The sequence below is a fragment of the Indicator indicator genome, chromosome 7 (genome assembly GCF_027791375.1).
Source record: "Indicator indicator isolate 239-I01 chromosome 7, UM_Iind_1.1, whole genome shotgun sequence".
Taxonomy (NCBI): domain Eukaryota; kingdom Metazoa; phylum Chordata; class Aves; order Piciformes; family Indicatoridae; genus Indicator; species Indicator indicator.
In genome coordinates this window covers 32112053-32137787 of record NC_072016.1, presented here as the reverse complement: position 1 = coordinate 32137787, position 25735 = coordinate 32112053, and the positions used below count along the sequence as shown (strand labels likewise).

Here is a 25735-nt window from a genome sequence, read left to right as displayed (position 1 = left end):
ATGGAGTTTTTAACCTTTTCTCCAGAGATCCACTGCTTTTCAGAATTACTTGACTGCAGCGATGGTGATGAAGAAGAAATACTAATATGTGGAGAAGACTTAGAGCTTAATCCTTTTGATGGCTTGCCCTACTCTTCCCGTTACTATAAACTTATGAAAGAAAGAGAAGAACTTCCAGTATGGAAAGAGAAATACACTTTTATGGAAAGTTTGCTTCATAATCAAATTGTGATTGTGTCAGGAGATGCTAAGACGGGCAAGAGCTCCCAGGTCAGTATAACATCTTTGGTTGGGGGTATTTTTATTTTTTTTATAACATTTAATGTTGTACTTCTCAGAGTTACTATTATTATTTTACTAATACTGTGTATTTGTGAAGCAGAATTTTTTTTTTTTCCTTAAATTGACTGTTCACTGCAGTTGTCCCTGACTTACATTAGGCACATCAACATCCAAATTTGTATTATACTAGTCCCTGGTTTCTGTTAAGAGTGGGCTGTTGCTATGCTGAGTACTGTATGGGATTGCAGTAGAACATCCAGCTGTGGTAGAGGCACACATAGTTGCACTGAGTTTAGCCATTCTCAGTGTAGGAACAGATGTGAAGCCATCTGTTTTAATCTGAGGTATTAAACCTGGAGAGGGAAAGTGAAATACAGAAAGTGAATAAAGATTGATACAATCAAGTAGATAATTAAAATACGTGCCTAAGCATACATTTAGCTAACTTTCTTCAAGTATTCACAGACAACTGACACTTTGTGTTTGTTTGTTACAAACCATTTTTGCTTGGTTGATGATGTCTTTGGGGCTTCAGGGTAAATTGAGCACCGAAGAGCAACACTTCTCAGACTGTATTTGTGTGACAGTGTCATAAACAATGAACAAAAACGACAAACTACAAGTGGTTTTGTACTAAATATTAAATACACAAATATTAAGCCCTTTCTGAGTACTGAAGACCACACACGTTAACTACTACAATTTAAAGTTCAGAATCAGAGATATAGATAATCTTTAAAAAAATCTGTATTAAGTATTACTGTATCTACCAGTATGTAAATTTTTGCTTTGTTTGTATATCAGAATATCAGCTCTGTTCCATCCCTGGAGCGATTCTAGGTCAGCTTGAACAGGGTTCTGAGCAACCTGGTCTAGTTGATGATGTCCCTGCTGATTGTAGGGTGAGTTGGACCTTTAAAGGTCCTTAGAACCCAAACCATTCTAGGATCTCTACTTGAAAACCTATCAGATATATCCTTTCAAATGTATTACAGAATGTACCAGCTAAAATCCTTCTCTTCCACTTTCTTCAGTGAGGTCAAGTCTAAGCGTAATATACTTTAGGAGTTGTTTCAGGTTGCTTTAGTATCTTATGAATAAATCATTCCTTCTACATTTGGCTGGCTGGTATTTTGTTCATTTTGAGAATTTTATTGCCTTAATAATGACTGAACAGTTACTTTGCCCTCTTGTTGTCCATTGTCACATTGAACACCCAGTGGATAGTGTGAACTCTGCAATGACTGTGTTGGATTCAATGCATATTCTCACTTGGAAAGTGTGGTGTAATTCTGATCAGTGGCTGGCAGGCAGGTAATAACAGAAGGTGAAAAAAGTTCTCAAGGAATGAAGGATTGAATGAAAGATTGAAATCAGTAGGGCTGTTCTCAGGGAGAAATAATGATCTTTCCCTCATTTCAGCCAAGAGTAAAAGGTTTGTTGTTGTTTTTTTTTTCCAAAAGTACACAACTACTTTACAGAAGTCATGTTAAAAGACATCACTGAAGATAAAATCTCAGTTGACTCTAAACACCCAATTATCCACTAGGACTATCAAATTCAGCTGTGGCGGTATATAACCTAAGTCTTTTACCACAGGAAGCAGAGAAGAATTTTAAAGCAAGTGCTATAAGCCATAATATTACAGTTCATAACTGGGATCAGGAGAAAGCTTTCCTCCAGGTAAAGCTGTTGGATAATTACTGTTGCAGGGTACCTCATATCTGTCAGAGATTTTGATACTGGACAGTGCTAGAGATCATATATTGAACTAGAGACATCAATTTTCTGTGTTCCTCTGAAAAGGATACAGAGCCACTTGGTGCCTGGAATATTTTTTGGCGTGCAAAGCCTTTACCTTCTGTTATAGGCTGTAATTTGTAGAAAAGAAATTGGGTGTAATAGTAAGCTACTTGCTAAGAAATGTTATTTTTTTCAATTGTCCTTAAGTTTAATAAGATGCAACACATTGCTGGCTGGTCTTTACATAGAAACATTTAAAACTATACAGAAATAAATGATATGCAGCTGATGCACCTAGTGTATGTATGTTAAGTAAAGGATTTGAAATCTAATACTTTCACTAAAATAATATTTACAATGTAATTTTACTTTCTCATGACAGCAATAAACTATTATTTTCTAGTGCTGCATTTGCACTGTAAATGTATAAATTAGAGAGTTATTGTATAAGCTTCTGGAGTAGTTCGGTTTTGGTTATCTTTGTTTACAGAATAATTAATTGGAAATTATACATATTTACTGTGGCATTTGCCAGTTTGAAACCACCTTCTTCCTGGGACATGTCTCTCTTATGAAGCACTTGATTATGATATAGCACTGGCAGGTTTAGTATCAAGCCAGTTGAGAAGCCCCCAACAACAGCACTAAAGCTGTGGGATTGACCAGCAGATGCTTATGGATGATATAACCAGTATTACCTATTCCCTAGGGGCTAATTCTGTCCTTTCTGCAATATATTCAAACTAATCTGAGTCCAGTTGAGAAATTCCCAGGTATTCTAGCCAATCACTCCAGTTCTTGACTACTTAACAGATTCTGGGGCTTGACATTTATGAAGGCAGATAATTTGTGTGTTAGGTGCACCTTATCCGTCAGTAAGCAGCAGGTGCTCAGGTTGATTTAGCTCTTCCACACTGTCTGCCTCTTTTGGATTACAATCTCTGCTAAATACCAAACCAATCTGTTTTCTTGTTTACTCACAGGTTCCTCAGTGGTGTGCTGAGTACTGCCTTTCCATGCGCTACCAACATGGTGTAGTCGTGTGCACCCAGGTACACAAGCAGACTGCAGTGTGGCTGGCTCTGCGTGTAGCTGATGAGATGGATGTCAATGTTGGCCATGAAGTGGGGTATTTCATTCCATTTGAAAGCTGCTGTACAACAGAAACCATCCTGAGGTTTGTCTGTTTGGTTCTCAGTTCCTTCTAATGAATTTGTAGCTCTTTGCCAAGTGCAAAAGTTTGCAGCTGACAGCGTTCCCGTCCTTAGGTCTTCATTGAACCACTCTGACATGGTCAGGATGATAACTACACTGCCATAGTTGCAAAGGATTTTTTATATACACTATGGCAACAACAACTAAAAACCCCAACAACCAACACTGCTTTATAAAATGATATATAATATTTTTAAATGGAGATACCAGGAATTTTGTAAAAGGCCTGAAGGAGATATTCTTGAGGAGAAGGATTTGGGGGTGATAGTTGATGAAAAACTCAGCATCAACAGGCAATGTGCACTTGCAGCCCAGAAGGCAACCGTTTCCTGGGCTGCATTCAAAAAAGTGTAACCAGCAGGACAAAGGAGGTGATTCTCCCCCTCTATTCTCCTCTTGTGAGACCCTGCCTGGAATACTGTGTCCAGTTTTGGGGCCCCCAACACAAGAAGGACATGGACCTGCTGGAGCAGGTCCAGCGGATGGCCACAAAAATGATCAGAGGGATGGAGAACCTCCCCTACAGGGACAGGCTGCAGGAGCTGGGGCTGTTTATTCTGGAGAAGAGAAGGCTCCAGGGAGACCTTATAGCAGCCTGTCAGTACCTGAAAAGGGACTACAGAAAAGCTGGGGAAGGACTTTTTACAAGGGCTTGTAGTGACAGGCTGACAGGGAATGGATTGAAGCTGGAAGAGGATAGATTTAGACTGGAGATTAGGAAGAAATTCATTACAGTGAGGGTGGTGAGACACTGGGACTGGTTGCCCCAGAGAAATTGCAGATGCCCTGTCCCTGGAAGTGTTCAAGGCCAGGCTGGATGGGGTTTTGAGCAAACTGGTCTGGTGGAAGGTGTCCCTGCTATGGCAGGGGCGTTAGAACCAGATGATCTGTAAGGTCCCTTCCAACCCAAACTATTCTATGATTCTGTGTTAAACTGTAGTAAAGATATAAGTGAGAGAGGTTATCATCTGTGCAAAACTTCATTAAGCACCTCACTGACCTCCAGATCATTGTCCTTTTTCTTTCTCTGTTTTCCCGTACAGGACTGCTCATTACCAAAAGAGAATGTGGGATAATTTATCACAAAGTAAAGCTGGAATTTAAAAGCAAATAAAAATCATGGTGATAAAGGACATATTCAGTAGCAACAGGAGAAAAAAAAATGTATTTAGGAGGATATTTTAAGATAAGAAATGCACTTAAACACAGGCAGGTGACAGCAGCAAGACAGAGATGCAGATTTTGAGCCTACCTTGAAGTTAGGAGAGTTATTTTCTCTGGTCCCTTAATATGGCAAGGCACAAATTATAAAATCTAGATCAAAATCCTTTTTCCCAGTTAATGATTCCAAGTGGAGAAAAGGTTACTCACCAGTCCTGAAAATCTAGTTCAGCCACTCTTCCTTTTGCATGTCCTTTCTCTTTCATGAATAACTCTAAACCTCATCCTGCAGTACATCTTCCCTCAGAGGGAGATGAATTCTATCCTCTTACACATCAACAACTGCTTCAAGATTTCAAAGTTCTGTGCTGAGCAAAAGCAATTCAAAGTTGTGTGCTGAGCAACACAGCAAAAAACTATAGTTTAAAAATCCTTTCAGTAGCAGAGATCATAGAGAGAAAAGTGAGGAGGGCTTTATGGTGCGTTTTCAACTCACACCTTGGTTCTGGCACTGCCTCAAGTGCATCTGTACACCCTTTCATTATCTAGAGGTATTAGTTCCTAGCTCAAGAATGGGTGGTGCATGCAATATGCTTAGATAGTTTGGGAGATGAATGGTAATATCAGTTATGATTCTAGGGCAGAAGTATTTCTCCTTTTCTCTAGAACATCCTTTCAACCAGGGTGCATTTAGTGTTGCTGAATTACATTCAGTTTCTAGCTACTAGTAGGATTTAAACATGTAGTTGAGACTGTGGCACTGTCCACAAAATAGGCTCTCTATTCTTAACAAATCTTTCTTGTAGAAGAGAGAACCAAGCTGTCCCCAGGACCGATGTTAATTTTTTACAATCAAGTTACAAGAAACTTTGTGGAGTTTTCTGTTTGTATGTTGCAGATACTGTACAGATGACATGCTACAAAGGGAAATGATGTCTACTCCTCTTCTGACCTATTATGGTGTTATCATCTTGGATGATGTGCATGAAAGAACCGTTGCAACAGATGCATTACTTGGCCTTCTTAAAAATGTCTTGATATCAAGACCGGAACTGAGGCTGGTAATACTCACTGCACCTCACATGTCCAGCAAACTGCAGAATTATTATGGCAGCATCCCCTTCATAAGAGTGGAAAATAAACACCACGCAGAAGTTGTATACTCTTGCAGCATTCAGAATGACCACTTCTTGTCTGCACTGAGACTGCTCTTTGAGATACACCACACAAAAGAGAAGGGCAACGTTGTGATCTTCCTGGCCTGTGAACAAGTAAGTTATTAACTGATTCCAATATTTCTGATTTGAATAAAAAAACAATTTACACATGTGTTTTTGTATGAACTATAAATAACTTGTTGCCAGTATCTAAGACACCAGACATTGCCAACATGTTGTATCATTTCACAGAATTATTTTGGTTGGAAAAGACCTTTAGGATCATTAGGTCCAACCCTTCTCTAATACTCCTACGGCTGGCGCTAAACCATGTCCCTCAGCACCACATCTCTGCATCTTTTAAACACCTCCAGGGATGGGGATTCATCCAAAGTGAGCCAAACAGGGGCTCTGCCATTTTAGCCCTTCTTGTGATGGGGCCAGTAGGGACTGGATAAGGTGATTCACTTGATCTGCTCTGATTCCAGAAGCAGTCCTTGACCTTGGCCATCAGTACAGGGTCCCTCATTGCCAGCTTCAGGGTGCACCATGCACACAAAAAGCCACCCCCCAGAAGACAGTGCCATGTGCATAACTTTGGTTCCAACAAAAGAGAAAACATTTGGGGCACACCAGTGGAGTATTTGAGTATCTGCTACATTATTACCAGCCCCCCACACACAAATTCTCAACAAACTCTGATACTAAGCTACTAATTTGGATGCATCCTAAACATCCTACACACGTGAAGTTTTCTGACCACTTCATAATTTTTCAGGCTTGCTATTCCTATGCTCTATTTTTGCAACTCTGCTTCCCCATAGAGGTGGGTTTGCAGAAAATTAAAGCTAGACTAGAGAAAACTATTTTGAAAACTGCAGAAGAGGAAAAGACTTTTCAAAAAACAGCCCAGCTTTTCCCTTGTCTATAGTTAGTGGATAGAGCCAGTAAATCCTCATACATCATTTTGTTCCCTTCTTTTTCCTCTTTAATTATTAATTATGTAAGGTTTACATGTTGTTATAGTTTGGTATGTAATTAAAATTAATTTTAGAATTTAAAAAAAAAGTTGCTTTCAAATTAAATATTGATATTTGGTGTTCATTCTCATGAGGAAATAAATTTTCTTTCTCCCGATTACAGGACATTGAAAAAGCTTACCAAATGATCAGACAGGAGCAGTTGAACTTAAACCCTGACCTTGGAGAACTCATTCCAGTTCCTTTATATCCCACAAAACAAGAGCTTATTCCTAAAGCCAACCAAGACAAACAGAAAAGCTGCAAGAAATACAGAAGAAAAGTGCTACTCACCACAAACTTTGGAGAATCTTTGATTTGGATTAAAAATGTAACTTTTGTTATTGATGTTGGTATGGAGAGAAGAAAGGTTAGTGAGGTTCACCAGAATCAGTAGACCAGAAATTAACTATGCCTAAGGGTTGTTTTCAGGGTAAGGGAATGAGAAATGTGCAGCTACGAGATTGATGCAAATAGTTTCTAGAGGATCAAATATTTGTCTATGTCTAATTGAAGTTAAGTGTTCCTAAAATTTTGGGCCAGGGATCGTTAATCCTTGATAAGCCTTGAAAGTATTTCAGGCAAAAGCCTGGGAACTCCCATCACCTTTCATTTTCACCCCAAAAAACTCTAACACTGTCGTTTTTAAAGGTTCTTATGGGGGGGCTTATATGACTTGGCCTCAAGTCAAGCAAATAATAATTGCCATACTTTGGTGTGAAATGAGCAAAAGCCTAAAAGCAATTTTCAGTTAAGTCATGCACAACTTATTTCTGAAACTACAGTTGTCTTGGATGACAGAAATGAATCTTGTTTCCACAGTAATCTGAAGCCCAAAGTAAAATTCAGTGCTTCTAGACTTCTGTGAATCATATAGTGTTTTGGGTTGGAAAGGACCTTAAAGCTCATCTAGTTCCAACCCCCTTCTGTGACTCAGAAACATGAAGCAATAGGAACCAAATAAATTTCAGCACAGTCCTGATGGCCATCAAATCACCTCTATCATTTTTTTTACCCCTTAATTCAACTATTTATTCCAAACAGCTGAAGTTTAGACCTCTCATATTCATTCCTCAGCAGTTCCAATTCATAAACTACATGGCTGAAAGTCAGTTAAACATAGAGGGAACAGGCAAAGCTTTGTGCAGAAAAAAATCCCACATAAATCTTGGCAGCGGAGATATAGATATATAGATATATATATATACACACACACACTTACCTAGAGGAAAATAAATTTATCCCCTGCACTGAAGCACATTTTATAGAATCACCTGGTTGGAAAAGATCTTAAGATCATTGAGTCCAGCCATAAGTAAACATCTCCCTATCCACATTTTTTTTTTTAATTTACTAAAACCCTGCTTAAAGTAAACACTTGATTCAGATGATATGACTAGAAAGCTTCCTTATCCAGATATTGTAAGTCTTGCCATCTACTTCAGAAATTATGAGCTCCTATTTTTCATCAAAATTGCAGAATCACAGCATGGTAGTGGTTGGAAGGTACCTCTGGTCCAAACCCCTCTGCTAAAGCATGGTAACCCACAGCAGGTTGCCCAGGATCACAATGTCCAGGCAGGTTTGGAATCTCTCCAGAGACGGAGACTCCGCAAACCCTCTAATCAGCCTGCTCCAGGGCTCCAGTAACCTCACAGCAAAGCAGCTTTCCCTCATGGTCAGATGGAAACTTCTGTGTTCCAGTTTGTGCCTATTGCCCCTTGTCCCGTCACTGAGCAACACTGACAAGAGTTTGGCCTCATCTTCTTTCTCACCTTTCCTTTAGCTATTGATCATCATTGATCAGTCTGCTCCTCTCCAGGCTAAACAGCCCCATGTCTCTCAGCCTCTCCTCCTCACAGAGATGCTTTAGTCCCCTCTGCATCTTTGTAGCCATTTGTAGTAAAAAATAAAACAGGGCACTGTACCCCTGTGTTACAGTCCTTATCTCTTGCACTGTATTGACTGTATTCTGTGACAGATTTCAGTGTTAAAACAAAAAATGGGAGTTATGGAACAAAATATTATCAGACAATGTTGGGATTCTGCAATTGGAAGGAATAATCTTTTTTTGGTGCTTTTCTTGATGAGACTGCAGATATTCATTTTGTGCCTTAGTAAGGTACATTTCTTCAGAAAAAGACATTTATTTTCGGGTATACTTACAGAGTTACTGCACAATGTGTCTGTCAATTTATCACAGTGCTGACTGCTCTCATTTCCAAGCTGATGAAATACGTAACAGGAAAATAAATGAAACTGTTGCTACGCTTTCTGTAAACTGACCTAGACAAAAATACAGACCATCAATACTTTTGTAGTCTTCACTAACTTATCTGATGCTTAATATCTCTTTCATTTAAAGGTGTACAATCCTAGAATCAGAGCAGACTCTGTTATAACGCAGCCCATCAGCAAAAATCAAGCAGAGATGCATAAACAAATTCTGGGCATGTCTTCATCAGGTAGAATTATTAGTTCAAAATTTACATCCATCAGCTCAAATTATTAGCAGAATCCATGTGACAATTACAAAATATATAAATAAAAGATAATTTTCCTGAAACCTCTTCCAGGAAAACTCTTCTGCTTGTATCCTGAAGAGTTTACATACAAAGAAATGAAAGAACATCTGCCAACCAAGATACAGGAGTCAAACCTGACTAGCATGGTTCTATTCCTCAAGAGGATGGATATAGCAGGCTTTGGAGGCTGTGACTTCATAACCAGGCCAGGTAATGCTGAACTATCAATTTTCCATATATTTATTATTATTATTGCAGTTATTTGAAGATTGGTTTGGTCCTGTTATTCAAAGTATTGGTTTTGACTGAAGAACTTGTAATAATATTGACACTGCCTTCACCACTTACCTGCCTGAACAGTTCATAATGCAGTAGCTGCACTTAGGGAAAACGTCAGTATCCGTGAACCGTTTGCTTTGTGAAAGGCCATAAAGTATCTGAATGGAACTGGAATTATTTTTTAAAAAGGCAATATGGCAATTATCTTCCCATCTAGGTTTCATATTATTTTGCTGCAACCCACAAAGAAGAGTTGTGTCCCATTGCACAAGGCATCATACAGATATCTAACAAAAATATATTCATTTAATCAAAAGTTTACAGCTAAAATATAAACTGCTTCTGTTACCTAGGAGATATATTTGGAGGAAGTCAGCTTTCTTCTTATCCTCCTGCATCTCCCACCTCAAATTTACAATAAGCTGTTACTTAGGGACAATAATTATATAATATACCTGAATAAACTTTCAATACTACACAGGGAATACTCTGACTTTTGAGGTAAGAGTGTGAAGATAGTGGTTGCTTGTTCATTTTTCTGACTTCATATTTTAGAGCTTTTTCTACAGAAGGATATTCTTTGTTCTGATGCTACCAAAACCCCCTAATTCTGCTGTTGATTGCCCTTAAATGAGTGCCATAGAATTGATTTCACTGGTTTAGGAATCATATGACCTCTTAGTAGCTTCATTTACAATACTTTCCAACACAAATAGGAAGAACTCTTATTTTTTCCTCTTTTTTCTTCACAGAAAGGAACAAAAATCATCACTTGTCTTCTATGTGTTGTGCACTATAATTAACCAGTAATAAAGAACTTAATTCCCACTGTTGGATGTTCTGATACATTGTAAGTGGGATATCTAAGAATGATTTACTCTACTTTTCCTTTTTCTACCTGCTTAGCAGAAATTTGCCTAAAATAAATGTGAAAAAAGACTGTGAAATGTGAAAAATGTGGGGGAAAAAATGTGAAAAAGCCAGTGGTAAATGATTTAAGACTGATGTGGTGTTTTGGCCTTGTAAAGGTCACTTGTGTTGAATCTAAGAATTCTTCATGAGAAATGGTTGTGGAATACAGTTGGCTTCCACTCAAATATAGGAAGTATTTTAGTTAAAAAAATATTCTAAAACATTTAATGCTTTTACTGGGTCTGAAGAAAGTTGTCCTTGAACTGTAGAATGAATTAGTGGAGTTACATTAGGAAAAGCACTCTGCATTTTTTGATTTAAAGGCACAATGGAGACAGTTGTTATTCAGAGAGAATGAAATGCTGGAGGCATTTAAGGCTTTCACAGATGCAGGGGTTCTAAGTTTTGTCTGTATTTTTGAGACAGTGGAGCTGAAGAAAGCATCCTGCTGATGTGTACAAAATTGCAAAGGCATTGGATGAACTTATCAAATATGGAAAGGTTTTGGCTAGCTAGATCAAAAGTGGAAGGTCAAGGTATTGAAAGGTTTGAGGAATTACTGAAACAGTGTGAGGAATATTAGACAAGCTGTTTGAACAAAGAGAAAAATTCTACAAACACTGTAGGGGGTCCACTGAAAGGAGAAAGTCTGCACAATTTCCTGGTCTCCTTCCTGTCTTAATGCCTCACACAATTAAGCATTTCAAACATTGCTTTATTTGTCTAGTAGAGCTCTTCCTTTATCCTAGGGTGGATCACATTGGTTTTCTTTGCCTGGGGGCTTTCTTTTTCTCCACTTCTGAGTGGGGAACAAACCTCTCCTCTGCTAACGCTTAGGTTATATCCCTAGCACAGCTCCCCAGAGATGACTATAAAGCTCATAGTCTCAGAATGCAGACAGTTTGAAGTACCTGCTGTGAAATACATTTGTCTGAAAGAAACAGGACTACTGAAGTTAGCAGATTTATAAGGGGAGTTAGTTACTGCATTAGCCCAACTTACAGAACTCAAAAAACGTCAAGCTTTCAAGCACATGGCATGAGCCTCATTCAACCTGGTCTTTAATACCTCCAGGGACGGGGAATCCACAACCTCCCTACAGAACCTGTTTCAGTGTCTCGGCACCCTTACTGTAAAGAATTTCTTTTCTAATATCCCTGTTCCCTGTTCAAGAGGTAGAGAGCATGTAGGAGATAAAAAAACAAAAATTGCATCACTAAAACATTTTACTTGTGCTCAACAACAACATGCACAAGTGGCTTTTCTGCTGCTCTTTGAGGGAAAAGAAAAGCCTGGATTAACTCTGACTCATTATTGCATTATGAAAGCAACAAACATGTCAGGCTGACAGCTGTTGCACTTAATTCATGCTGTAAAAGAGATGCACAAACGCATCAGGCTTGGGACACTTTTCAGAATTCATGAGCCATCAGAAAATGTATTTGGCACTGCAGTTCTGAAGTGCACTCCCTGAACTTCTGTGCCACTCTAACATGGATGTGTTTACATTTTTGTCAGTTAATCTGCTAGATCTTTACTATGTTCTCTCCTTTCCCACAGAGTGCAGCACCATTATATAGTTTTGTAAATCACTGGAAATCCCTTATTTAAACTATGCAAATCAGTATAGAGATGAAGCCATGTAAAATTTCTGTAAGGAATCAAGTTGAAAGCATTCTCTAGATTTTTCATTCGTGCTGAATTACCATAAACAATTTTCAGATTAAAATATTTGTTGATGGCCATGGATAACACTACATTTCAGAGCTACTCTATTATAGCCCCCTTGAGAATATATTGTTATATAAATGCAGGTAATTTCAAATTCTTTCAGAAACAAAATGTGTTTGCGTAGCTTTTCATTAGAAACAGACTGTAAAAAGCAGAAACTTAATGTGCTGTATGTAAGGTCTGCTCAACAGAGATCACTTCATTGGAGATTTATTATCACAGGTTTAACTCCTGAATTTCATGGATTAAATTTATCTCCTAATGAAAAGACATGCCCACATAATTCATAGTTTGTACTTCACAAATCAGTGGAAAAGCATAAAAGGAATTGGAGGAGGCAAGGACCAGACAGAAAACACGGGAAGCAAAGTATGGACTGGACCCTTAGCAGCAGTCCTGCATCCACAAGACAAGAGCTATGAGGAATAGGAGTCAGGACAGTAACTGAGCACATACCACATGGAAAGTATCCAATTGCTTAGAATACATCTGCTATCACAAATTGAGAAGGGGTAGGCTAGTACTGTTAAAGATGGACTGACATCATTTACTAGAGAGCAAAAAAAGAAAGCAAAAAATATTTTTATGCCATTTTATATTTAAAGTATATGTTTTGTGGATATAGAGGCTGGGTTGAAGGTTGAACTTTGAGGTCTCTTCCAACCAGGTATTTTCTGTAATTCTGTGATTATATGTTGTACAGTCATAGAATACTTTGCATTGTAAGTGACCTTAAAGACAAACCAGTCCAAGCCCCCCACCATGGGCAGGTACACCTTTCAGTAGACCAGGCTGCACAAAGCCCCATCCAACCTGGCCTTGAACACTTCCAGGGCAGGGGCATTCACAACTTCTCTAGGCAACCTGTTTTAATGCCTTATCATGCTCAAGAATTTCTTCCTAATATCTAGTCTAAATCTCCCCTCTTCCATTTTAAAACTGCAGCCCCTCATCCTATCCCTCATCTACTCCCTGACAAAAAGTCCCTCCCCATCTTTCCTGTAGGCCCCATGTCAGGTATGTGCTTTGAGGATGACACAAAGCAGATAAAACTTCACTGAACAGTCAGTGCTGTACCTCTTGTGCAGATATTACTTAGTGTTAGGAAAATGCAGGTCAGCTTCTATCCTGACTGGCAAAAAAAAGCACAGGCGAAACCATTACCAGCCGTTTGGAAGACTGAAGCAGCAGCATGACGGTAAATGGAAAGATTGCAAAGTAAGAGTTTGGGAAAATATTTTTTTTAGTGATCAACTATAACTTCAAAAAAAGTAGTTGTAGAATTGGTGGCTTCAGCATATGGCAAACTCGTAAAAAATCCTACCTCAGAAGTTGGAGAAAAAAGGGAATCAAGATGAAACCTGCACACAGAAGCTTGTCTTTGCATAATTTGAAGAAAACTTGGCACTCAGTTTCTCCTTATCTTCAGTTTTCTATCCAAAGAGCAATGTTAAAAAACAGTAATAGAAAACACCATTCCCCAGAACCATGCTCCCTGCAGTAACTACTTTGGCACCTCTTCATGCTGTTAAGCCTAACAGAAGCTGGAAAAACTTGAGGTTTGCCAGGAAGTGAATCAGCTCTTTAAAGGCAACATCCCTTCACCTGTCACTCAAGTCAGCTCTAACTTTGCAACAATTTTTTCTGTGGAAAGAAAAGATCTAACAGAAGAAGGGTGTTTTACATACTCAACATTTTCACAGGGCAGGAGAATGGAACACAACACCTGTAGATCCTCCATATGGACATGATACAGAAGTTAGGCTATTAAAAATCATTAAAATTATGTTTAATTCTTGTCTCTAATATTAATTTATTACAGAACTTTGTGTAAATCACTAAATTACTTGCTTCATTATGTAACAACAACACTCTTGTATTTATTTTATCGCACCTTAAAGACTCCACTTTCAGCCATGTGAGATGTAATACAGAAAATACTAAAGACACAGCTACCTTTAGAAATATTAATTTGTGCATGTCAATGCTACCAAAAACTGTGAAAGGAAGAACATCATTTTAAGGCAGCTTGAAACTTTCAGATAAACAATTTCACTGCCAACAACAACGTTTAGTTACTTGCTTGCCTTACTAAGGCTAAGTATGATCAGAAGTGTGATCTGTATTGATATAAAACTGGCCAGATTTCCTGAAACAAGTCCAGAGCAACCCAGCCTTAAGTAGCTAAAGAACACAGGCAAGGAAAAGAAAAAAAAAAAAAAACAGATAAGGAAATACCTTTTAAACTTCCAGGGATGTGACAGTTTCTTGTTGAAAGCACAGGACACATCTTGAGAGCTTCTCTCAAACTTTGCTCATGTGAAAGCAGCAGTCGAGTCTCAAAGTGTTGCGGTTTGCCTCGACGGCAGCAGCAGTTGGTGTTGGCAAGCAGTCCTAAAAAATAATGATACTGGCTTGCTAGAAGTCATCATAAGACAATGTAGGTTTCTGTTCCTTAAAGAAGAGCTTTTCATATCTAAACATTTGCAGTACTTGTGATTTATCATAGTTTTTATTTAAACAGGAACCACACCATGAAGAACTTTCAGCTTAGGTTTTGCTGTTCATACAATGGCTTTTTATCAATTGTGCCTCAAAATGCAGACTCACATTGGAAAACCCTGCTTTAATTTATTTTCATCTGCCCCTTCACCTTCTCTTATCTGACGTTTACCATCTTGTCCTTCCTAGCACAATAAAACTCTAGGAGTCTTCTGTTTATACATATATATTTTTTTTCCCCAGTAACACTCACAGCAAAATAGGGAAGTAATTTGTGCTTGTAAATCTCAAGGCAACTACCTCTAGGGCATAAAAATGCAAATTGCTGATACTATCAGAGGTTTGAAATTGGCTGCTATAAACCCATAGATTTTGTAACTTAGAGCACAAACTACTTTGTTGATTTCAGGAAATTAGCCTTCCATGATTTCATAGTAATTACTGCATGTCTGAATGACTATTTCACTCTCCCTGTGTTTTCAATCATTGATATCTATTCTCTGTCATTGATTCTCGTTCTTCGTTGCCTGTAACTTTTCATTTCTTTAACCTTTCTTCTCAGATTACTTCAGCTTTTGCAAGGGCTCATCTTTTATCCCATTAAAACTCATCTGCCTGATAACAAAATGTTCTCTCTAGACAGAAGCTCCCCTCATGTTGTACAGGCAAAGATATGAACTCGAATACTGAAATGAAACAGGTTCACAGGCTTAACAGGAATTTACAGACTCCTGAGATTACCTCTGAAAACTAATAGTAATTGTTTTAAAATTAAGTGAAGTCACAATACTACCAGACTTATATGTTGGAGAAGTTCTGTAAAAGCTCATGCAAGGGGAATTAATAAACTATTTTTTCCTTCAGACATTAGTAACAGAAAAGGGTTATAAACAACAGGTTCTTGCTTGCTTCCCTTTTTACTTTTAGAACCACAGAATCATTTAGGCTGGAAAAGACTATTAAATCATCTGGTCCAACCATTAACCTAATCATTCTGGTGCTAAAACTCCAGGGATAGGGATTCAACCACCTCCCTGGGGAGCCTGTTCCAGTCTTTGAGAACCCCTTCAGTGAAGAAGTTTCTTCTAATACCCAACCTAAACCTCTCCTGGTGCAGCTTGAAACCACTTCCTCTCATTTTATCACTTATTATGAGGGAGAAGAGACCAACCCTCACCTCACTGCACTCTCCTTCAGGGTAGTTGTAGAGAGTGAGAAGGTCTCCCCTCAACCTCCTTTTCTCCAGTCTAAACAACCCCAGTTCCCTCATGAAGCATGATGCTATGGCTAAACATGACCTACCAACTCCTCACAGCTTGCTTAGATTTGCTTTTAATCTCTGTGGTGCAGAAGTAGCCTGCCAAGGACAGGTTCCTGTTCATAAGGAATTTAGGAAAGAAATTCTTTCTAGTCATCTCCTAATGAAGATACGAGAATAAATACACACCCTGGCTGTATGGGCAGCTATGGCTTTGCTTTGGAGTTTTTTATTTAGAGATTTTTTGGACATTAATATACAAACTGACAGCAACCCACAGAAGCCTGAAGAACTGCCAGTGCAGTCATTGCTTTCTCAGTATTATCATTGCTGGGTATGCTTGGCTGGGGATGAGGCCAAGTCCTGCTGTTGTGGAATTTTTGCCACCAGCTTCAAGGGGACTAGATTTTAACTCATTATCCATAAAACAGAGAGAAAATATCAAACAGTTCCTTAACCTGGAGTAAGGAGGAAGTTGCTGCTGTGACAGGAGAGCAGTAATGAATGTAAACGAACCGGCACTCACAAAAGATATTGACCATTTCAATAAGACCTGACATAGAGATCTATCTTTGAAAGGAGCTGGCAGGAAAAAGCCTTCACACTTCAAGAGTTCCCAAATTTCCACCAACTTTTTTTTATGCTCTAGCAACTACTTTTTGGAGAGTGTAGGACTGACAACTTCCACTCAGCTTGCAGGTTTGCTCTCTCTAGCCACCATGGTTGCATATAAAGCTCTTCTATGCTTGCTTTGCCGAAGGGACCTACTGTCATCAACAGCAGATTTGCTGAATCTTGTCCTTTCAGATGTGTTTTCTTACCACTGCATCTGTGAGGGTCTGAATTCATTATACCATTCTTTCTCACTGAGAGGACACTAATTTTTTTTTTTTTTAAATCTGAAAAGAAAACCAAACCCAAACAAACAAAAAATGCAGAATAACACTTCATATTCTTCTGGCACCATCTATTAAAGTAGTCAGCAATAGTGAAACAGACAGAGTATACGCAAGCTGAATCTGTTTTCTGCTGCTTCAGATGCAAAAAAAAATAAGAAAATAAGTAGTGAAAAAAGAATACCAAAGGAGAAATTCAGAAAAACACTTAATGAGCAAGAAGCATCTTTGCCAAACTCCTTTGTTCTTTACTCCCAACCAGCTGACAGGTTCAGAAGAGTTACTGCAAATGCCAGCTTTCAGCCTGTTAAAAAAAATAACTGATGAGATGCAATGATAATTGATGAAAAAGGTATATTTGGGTCCATCAGCATAAGCCATTTTCTGTATCGTCACATCTTGTGGGTTGATTTTATTCACCCTCATCTATGAAAGAGGAAGGTACACCTATGACTTCTGACTCATAGAACAAGCTTAGTATGTCATTGAGCAAAAGTTAATCAATGGAACAGTTACCTGAAGTAATTGATACTCCAGCGGTCCTAAAAATCTCCACGTGTACCATTTTAGCCTAAACGCTTGGTGTTCAAGAAGCAAATTCCCTACTGAACAGACCTGGCAGACCTCCACATAAGATAAAAAGCTACCACATCAGTCTTTGTTCTCCTCTGCTCTCACTGTCCATACCCCTATCTTAAATGCTAAACTCTAACTCACTACCTCTTTCATTTTTGCCTCTGTTCAGTCCATTTCATACTCATGCTCCATACTCACTGTGTAACCTAAATTCACATATTTCCTACTTTTTTCTCAAATCAGTCTCTTAGCCTACCCGATTATTTTCCTATAGTCACACATTTTTTCTGCCTTACTGTTCTCAGTTCTACCTCTGGAGGTTGTAAGGAAGTTATAACATACAACAGGGAAAATTTAATTTCATACAGTGAAAAAGTATAGCAAATTGCTAGGCATAAATTTTCTTTTACTACATTCCCATTTTTCTTCTGACATCATGAGAAACAATGTAAAAAAAGAAGCAATCAAGAGATCTCCAAGCACCTGCCAGAATGATGAGACAGATGAAGCTTCTGTGTAGGCTTGACATTCAGTTATAACCCTCTTTCCTAGGGCTGTTGTGTACCTCTCAGCACCTCTCAGATGTGGCTATCCACCTCTTTAAAATACCTGAAGTAGGTGCAACACACTATTCTGCACTGTGTTTGGACTTTTGACAACTGCTCTGATACACACCAAAAAAAAACAAAAGCAAAACCAACAAAGTTATTTGCAGCCCTATAATTGTTACCTCTTTTTCTTCTCCCTCCACAATGCTCTCATCTGGTTGTTCATCTCATTTATTACTTTTTCTTCTCACTCATTGTCAAATGATAGAAGGCAATTTCGATTATTTTCACACAGGAAATATACAGCTGAATAGTATAATGAGAATTCAGACAGCCATTTAAATGTAACCATTCTCAAGAACTTGAATTATCTTCCCTTTTCATTAGCTCCTGAAAGCCTGATGCAGGCTTTGGAAGACCTTGATTATCTAGCAGCCCTGGATAATGACGGAAACCTTTCTGAATTTGGAATTATTATGTCAGAATTTCCACTGGATCCCCAACTGTCAAAGTCAATTCTGGCTTCATGTGAATTTGAGTGTGTTGATGAGATGCTCACCATCGCAGCCATGGTAACAGGTACTTGTAAATAAGGTCTGACTGCATGGCTTGTGCCACCTGCTAAATCCACACAGACTCCTGCAGAGTCTATTCACAAGGGCAACCCAAAGGCAAACTTCTGTTATTCACATCCTGCTGACTTCAAGTAAATGACTATCTCTGGCTGTTCAAGTCTTGACTTCAAGCATGCAATGAAACAAGAGTAATGAATTCCTAAGTAGCACTCCATTTCCATGATTCAGCTGCCTCGTTAGCTTCCAACCTTTTGTCAGAAGGCATACACAGAACATCCCTAAAATGAACTTTCTTATCTCATATTCATGTACATTTGGAGCAGATGGGAGCAGCAAATTAGGGGAAGTTCTAATTATAAACAATACTGACCTACAAAGAATTACTTTGTGATCTTGTTTCTTCATGCATTTTATAAAACTAACATAACCTTAAGGATGTTATTGTATTAATTATTCTGTCCTGATGGATCACTTTGTTCTTACAAGGCACTGTGAGACAAATCATCTGGCCCCAAAGACTGGACACATGAGGTCTGAAGAAGAACAGTTATATTAGAAGTATATATGTAGTTGTTAACTACAGAACTTCTTCCATTTGATGAGACAGAGCTTTCAAACCAACATATAACCCCAGATACTTAAAATAAAGCTGCTGTTGAAATCTTGATACAGCAAAGATACACAAAATAAAAGATTTTAGGATAACCCAGAGGAAGGTGACTCCAGAAGTTCAAAGAGCAAATGATGACCATGACTTCTCAAGATCCCACCAGACAGAACAGAACAGGTCTAGATTTGCATTCTTTCAGGTCTCACTGTTACATAGTGATGCTGGCTCCAACTAGACTGAGCTGTCCCAATTTTCTCCACAGCAGCCTCCTAATCACATAGCATTACACTGCTGTTATTAAGACACACACTAGCACAGCACCAATATTTACAGCTCTCTAATGCTCAACAGCCACCTGTAGAGAATGTTCTGGCATGGCATTATTGTGCTTTGCCCAGAGGGAATATCTTGGGCACAGAGGAGTGAGGAGTCTTGGGCAGCAATGACATGAACCCACAGGGCACCAAGATGCCTTAGGGGTTCTCTTTATAGAACAACTTGGTTTTATGCCTGAGCTGGCTTAATTTTTAATAGTGGGCCTCAACTTGTGGAGAAAACTTTCAGGTACATGCAAGTTTAAACAATTGAGCACAGTCTCAACGATCTCAAAAGACACAATTAGGTAGCACAGTACCACAACAGAAATAAAAGGAACTGCAAGTCACAATTTTCAACATATAGGAGCAAACTGAGGCATTACATCCATAGATTTACTTTCTTTCTATATTAAAGAAACTGTAAGCTTAGATTCTAGATAAATTGGTGCATGCCATTCTGAAGCATTTTTGGCATCAATCTAGGAGAAAGCTGCTCACATTCTGTTGTGTTTACAGAACAAACCAAACAAGTTTGAAACAACATCCACATAAATAAAACCTTAGTGAATGCCAGAGAGTAGGTCTTCAGCAGCAATCCCACACTGGAGATTAAAGGGAACTGAGAAAGGAAAAAAGCAGAAGCACCAGTGGAGTTACTATTTGTGCATGCACCTATGTGTCTTAATAACCCCTGGCTTAATTTTTCTCTAAGCTCCTAATTGCTTCTTACACGCACCTCCTGGAACAGAAGACATTGCTCTCACATGCTGGAGAAAATTCTCACACCCTGCAGGAGATCACTTTACTCTTATCAACGTCTTCAATGCCTTCAAAGAAGCCAGTGCAAACTCTGCAAATCAATGTAAGTGTGCCCATACTGGACAGAATAAAGCATACTGTAACCAATTAGGGGGAAAATGCTAGTATCTGAACAGTCACTGAATCATAGTTCAGACATCCTTTTTTAATAGATTCCCCCTCTACTCTACCCTAGTGAGGTCACAGCTGCAGTATTGTGTCCACTTCCAGGCTTCCTAGTTCAAGAGACTGGGAACTACTGGAGGGAGTTCAATAGAGGCTACAAAGATGCTGAGGAGCATCTCTCTGAGGAGGAAAGGCTGAGAGACCTGCGGCTATTTAGCCTGGAGAAGAGCAGCCTGAGAGGGGATCTTCTCAATGCTGGTCAATATCTAGAGGGCTGGGGTCAACAGGATGAGGCCAGATTCTTTTCAGTGGTGTCCAGTGAGAGGTCAAGGGGCAATGGGCACAAACTGGAAGCCAGGAGGTTCCACCTGAACATGAGGAAAAACTTCTTTCCTGTGAAGCTGACAGCAGGCTGCCCAGAGAGGTTGTAGAGTCTCCTTCTCTGGAGAGATTCCAGACTTACCTGGGCAAAATGCTGTGGGTGACACTGCTTTAGCAGGGGAGTCTAGACTAGATGGTCTCCAGAGGTCCTTTCCAACCCACATCATGCTGTGTTTATGTGACTCTGTAATTTGCAGGAAGAAACCTAAGATAGTAACCATTGCAAATGATTATTAACTAATTGAAAATGACCTAGGAGAGCACACCTCATCCAATGGTGCAACTGCCATTTGAAGAGACTTTGTGGAAAACCAGGCTTACGGTTCCTCCTGTAACAGCACATAAAACATGTTTAAGATGGGAAATTACATAAATACAGTTGAGGAAGGGACTCAGTTCCCCCAGCAGCCTAACAATACTGGCGTTTTTCTGATAGCTGTCACCTAAAAGGAAATTTTAAGGGGAAAAATAGAAAGTAGTAAAGTTCACATTTACAAGAAAGCAAATAGAAGTCAGAGAACTGTGCAGCAGACAGATACTCTTCATAGTTTTTTCCTGTGCTCAAATATCCTGCTCAGGTTTATTTAGCCTGAGTCCAGTACTTAAATTATAGATATGCCTATACTAAATAAAAACTTGGGACAGGAGAGTTTCATGTGCAGTCATGCTGAATGCTGAAGAGAGCTCCATGAGAACCTTTTACACCTTTTACAGCATGCAGCATCATCACCAGCACTGCTCATGGGATTTCAGTTCCACATTCCAGCCTGAATCCAGAAAGCCTGAAAACAGAGTTGCTACTCATTCCATTTGCAGCTATTACAGGCCTGTTAAAGGATTTTGAGTAATTTTATTCAGAAAGATTAAATTCTACAAAACTAAGTAAGGCTATCAAATATTGTCCACTACAAGCAACATCAGTGAGCCTAAACTGTCCCACAGAGTTCTTGTTATCAGAATTTTTGAGAGCTCTGACACAGCTACTCACTCCAAAATGGTTTTAATCTATTGCACCAGTCAGTGAGCACTTTATGGAGCACTATCTCTGTGGGTAGTACCCATCAGCAAGACTTTGCTTTCAGCCAAAACATTTTTTTTCTCTCCACAGACTACAGTAATGAGAAATGGTGCCGGCATTATTTCCTAAGCTGCCCTGCGCTGAAGATGGCAGAAATCATCAGAGCTGAACTAGTGGAGATTATGAAGCGCATTGAACTTCCCATTTCAGAACCAGACTTTGGATCAAAAGAAAACACTCTGAACATTAAGAAAGCTCTCTTATCTGGTTACTTTATGCACGTAAGGAAAAATACTGTGGTTTCCTCTTACTGCTCTGTCATATAGGATGTTATCAGAGATCTTAAGTAGTTACATCTCTTGAGTTGTTTTTTTCCACAGTGTATCAAACACTTCTGCCAATTCCAAACTTCTCTCTGGGATTCAGCTATGACAGCTGGAAGTCCACACACTTCCCTGCAAGAGGAGAACTGCCAATGTGCCTTTCACTTAAAGAATTCTTTTACCAGAACAATTTTTTCAACTTCTAATATTCTCTCAGACATTATTTCCTTTTTGTTCTTCTGAAAATACCCTGGAAAGAGAGAATTGACTTATTCAATATGTTTAGTATATACAATATACAGCTTTCTTCATCTCAAGTGTGAGAGGTACTGTAACTATAAATAAGAATGATTTATTTCCACTTGAAAACGTCCTCCTCATGACTACGTTCCATCTAAAAACAAGACTGACTCCTCCAAACTACACTGTACCCTGCCACACATCGTACTTTGGCCTTACAACTCTTTAAGAACACAGCTCTTTTTCACAGACACTGCGAGTTCAGACATTTACTGTACAAGCCTGCCCTCACTTGTTGCAAATGGTTTACTTTCAAATATATAGATGGATGTTTTCTTTCACTCTAAATCTCATTTTATAAAATCCAGTCCCTGGTTTTGCCATAGAGATTTGGGAAGAGGTTTAGACTTTCTAGTTGAAAGTATCTGAATACAAGTTTAATATGATAGGCAAACACACATCTATGCATCTCTACATTCAATTAAGTAATGAATAACTGTGTTTTCTTTTAGATTGCTCGTGACGTAGATGGCTCAGGAAACTACTTAATGTTAACACACAGACAAGTGGCCCAGCTTCATCCTTTCTCATCCTATTACGGCACCAGAAGGATTCCTGAGTGGGTTTTATTCCACGAGTTTAGTATAGCAGAAGCCAATTCCATCAGGGTTGTCTCTGAGATATCACCTGATCTGTAAGTAAACCATGATAAAACTGTTTCTTCACTCATATCTCTACCACACTAGCACAAGTTAAGACAGAAAGAGGGTAAGGGGGTGTGTGTACGCTGAGAGAAGTCAACTCTGGTCATCTTCTCCTTTTCTTTTATCTCTGTCAAACACAGCTATCATGGATGGTTGAATACCCATCTCTGAAGGTGTTTAAAAGAGGCAAAGATGTGGTGCTGAAGGACATGGTTTAGCCCCAGTCTTTGTAGTTAGATAATGGTTGGATTCTATGATCTTAGAAGTCTTTTTTAACCAAAATAATTCCATAATTCTGTCTTCTGGTTCTGTTGCATTCCAAGCATAACTGATTGACTAGGTATGGGTGTGGGTTTAAAAGAAAATAAAACCAGCAAAACAGGCATAAGAGGAAAGGAAATCTTCATACCTAGTCAAGCAAAAGGAACTGGCATCACTGAAGGGTGAAGAAATTGTTGCCTTTCATATTTTTTTATGTTCACTAGAGAATGTATGTGGGATGTTATTTCTTTGTTGCCAGTATTGTTCTGTCACTGTGTGTGTAGCTTTGCTTAATGTCTTCATTTTCTCTCAGAACACTGCATTAGAGCTCAGAACTATAGAAAAAAACTAAAAACTGTGATCTCATGCCCTTACTATTCTTTTCATACAAACCAAAACATTATTTAAATCAGCCTTTTCTATTTCCTAATCTGGCTGTTCTCTCCAGGTACTGAAGTAAATCTCAGTGTCTGCCACTATAACTGTAATCAGTTCATCCAGTGAAGAAACACATTAGAAGCTGTAGAAGTTTCTTATGAAGTACACAGAACAAAAAAAAAAAAAAATCATGGAAGTGTTAACACAGCAGTGTACTCACAGATTAATCTAGCTGAAAATGTCTTTGTTCCCTGAAAATCTATTTTCCAGCCAATCTTTTTCTCAACATATTTTATGTACCCAGCCAGCTACATCATCTCATATCAACTGCTTACAGATTCAAGACTGCAATTTTCCTTCTGCAAAAAACTCTTTACACCTAGAAGATACGTTTCACTGCCCCATCTTTTCTATTTCCAGTGTTTGTGAGAAAGCCCTTTTCATAATTTTCTTGAAGCAAAAATATGTTCAAATCCAGAAAAAATTGCTATTGCAGCACTGAGAACCAAAGGACAATCACCTGACGTGTAGAGAGAAAATATTAACTGCACATCTACTGAAAGCATGAACTACTCTTACACCATGCAATGTTTGGGTTCTGAGTTGAGACACTCTTTGTAGCTGTACTTATCAACACCTTGCTGATGTATTTTGTCTAAGCTTGGAAATAACTATTCAAATATTTCAGTTTAAAAATGTTTTGCCTTATTTCCTTATCAATTAAAAAAATAGCAATGTCTCATCTTATTTCCTCACCAGATTCATGGAGATGGTACCTCAATACTATTTCAGCAATCTTCCTCCTAGTGAAAATAAGGATATTCTGCAGGAAGTGATCAGTCACTTGTCACCCGCTTCAAGCACGAAGGAGAAACAGAAAACTAGCAATGACAACAAGCAGAATGAAAAACTTGCCCAGACTCCCACAGAACAAAGATGTATCATTCAGTGATCTTAGACTGAGCTAATAGATACTGGACAAATATAAATAAAAGCAGTATACGCAATAATCTTCCCCATCTTAACCCAGGTAATTACAGTGGATTTTTTACATAAATGTATTTAACAGAAGAAACAGTCATGGGTTAGAGCTGAGCTGGCCACTAGATGAGTGACAGTAATTTCTAGGCCACTCTCCACCATCTTTGGTTAAGTTATGGGGAACAAGAGAGGTGGCTGAGGACTGGAGCAAAGCAAAAGTCAGTCCAGTCTTCAGAAAGGCCAAGGAGGAGGACTGGGGACTACAGACCAGTAAGCCCCACCTCCATTCCTGGAAAGGTGATGGAGCAACTTATCCAACTTGATATGCTCTAGGCATATCAAAGATAAGGTCACTGGGAACAGTCAACGTGGTTTTACCAAGGGGAAGTCACGTTTAACCAATCTGATAGCCTTTGATGAAGAAATAACCAGATGCATAGGAGACAGCAGTGCAGTTGATGTGATTTGTTTTGATCTCAGGAAAGCATTTAACACCACCTCCCACAGCATCCTTGCAGCTAAACTGAAGGTGTGGTCTGGAGGTAGTGAGGTGGATTGTGAGTTGTTGAAGGAAAAAAGTCAGAGTTGTGGTCAATGGGATAGAGTCTAGTTGGAGGCCTGTATCTAGTGGACTCCCTCAGGGGTCAGTACTGGAACTGGTACTATTCAATACAGTGTCCAGTTCTGGGCTCCTCAGTTCAAGAAGAACCTGAGGGAACTGCTTGAAAGAGTCCAGTGCAGAGCCATGCAGATGCTGAAAGGAGTGGAGCATCTCTCTTATGAGGAAAAGTTGAGGGAGCTGGGTCTCTTTAGCTTGGAGGAGAGGAGACTGAGGGGTGACCTCATTAATGTTTATAAATACCTCTTCTCAATGATGTCCAATGATAGGACAAGGAGCAACAGTACAAGCTGGAGCATAGAAGGTTCCACATGAAAATAAGAAAAAACTTTCATTATGAGGGTGGAAGAAAACTGGAACAGGCTGCCCAGAGCAGCTGTGGAGTATCCCTATAGAGACATTCAAAGCCCACTTGGATGAGTTTCTGTGATCTACTCTAGGTGATCCTGCTGTGGCAGGATAGTTGGACTCGATGATCTTTCATGGTCCCTTACAAACCCTAACATTCTGTAATTCTTTGAATCCATGACAAATATTCTCCATGAATCCCTCTGCCTTCCCAAATGGGAGAGAAAGGGAATAATGGAGAGAGAGTGATGG

The 25735-nt window shown here is 39.0% G+C and overlaps 1 protein-coding gene across 1 annotated transcript; it reads left to right on the top strand.

The window, feature by feature from the left end:
• DHX32 (DEAH-box helicase 32 (putative)) lies at positions 1-24487 on the top strand. Its single transcript, XM_054382423.1, has 11 exons — positions 1-270; positions 3009-3202; positions 5300-5672; positions 6702-6947; positions 8943-9042; positions 9154-9312; positions 18192-18383; positions 20019-20168; positions 21720-21910; positions 22705-22886; positions 24295-24487. Exons 1-11 carry the CDS (start codon positions 1-3, stop codon positions 24485-24487), a joined length of 2250 nt encoding a protein of 749 aa, XP_054238398.1.
• The last annotated feature ends 1248 nt before the right edge of the window (positions 24488-25735 follow it).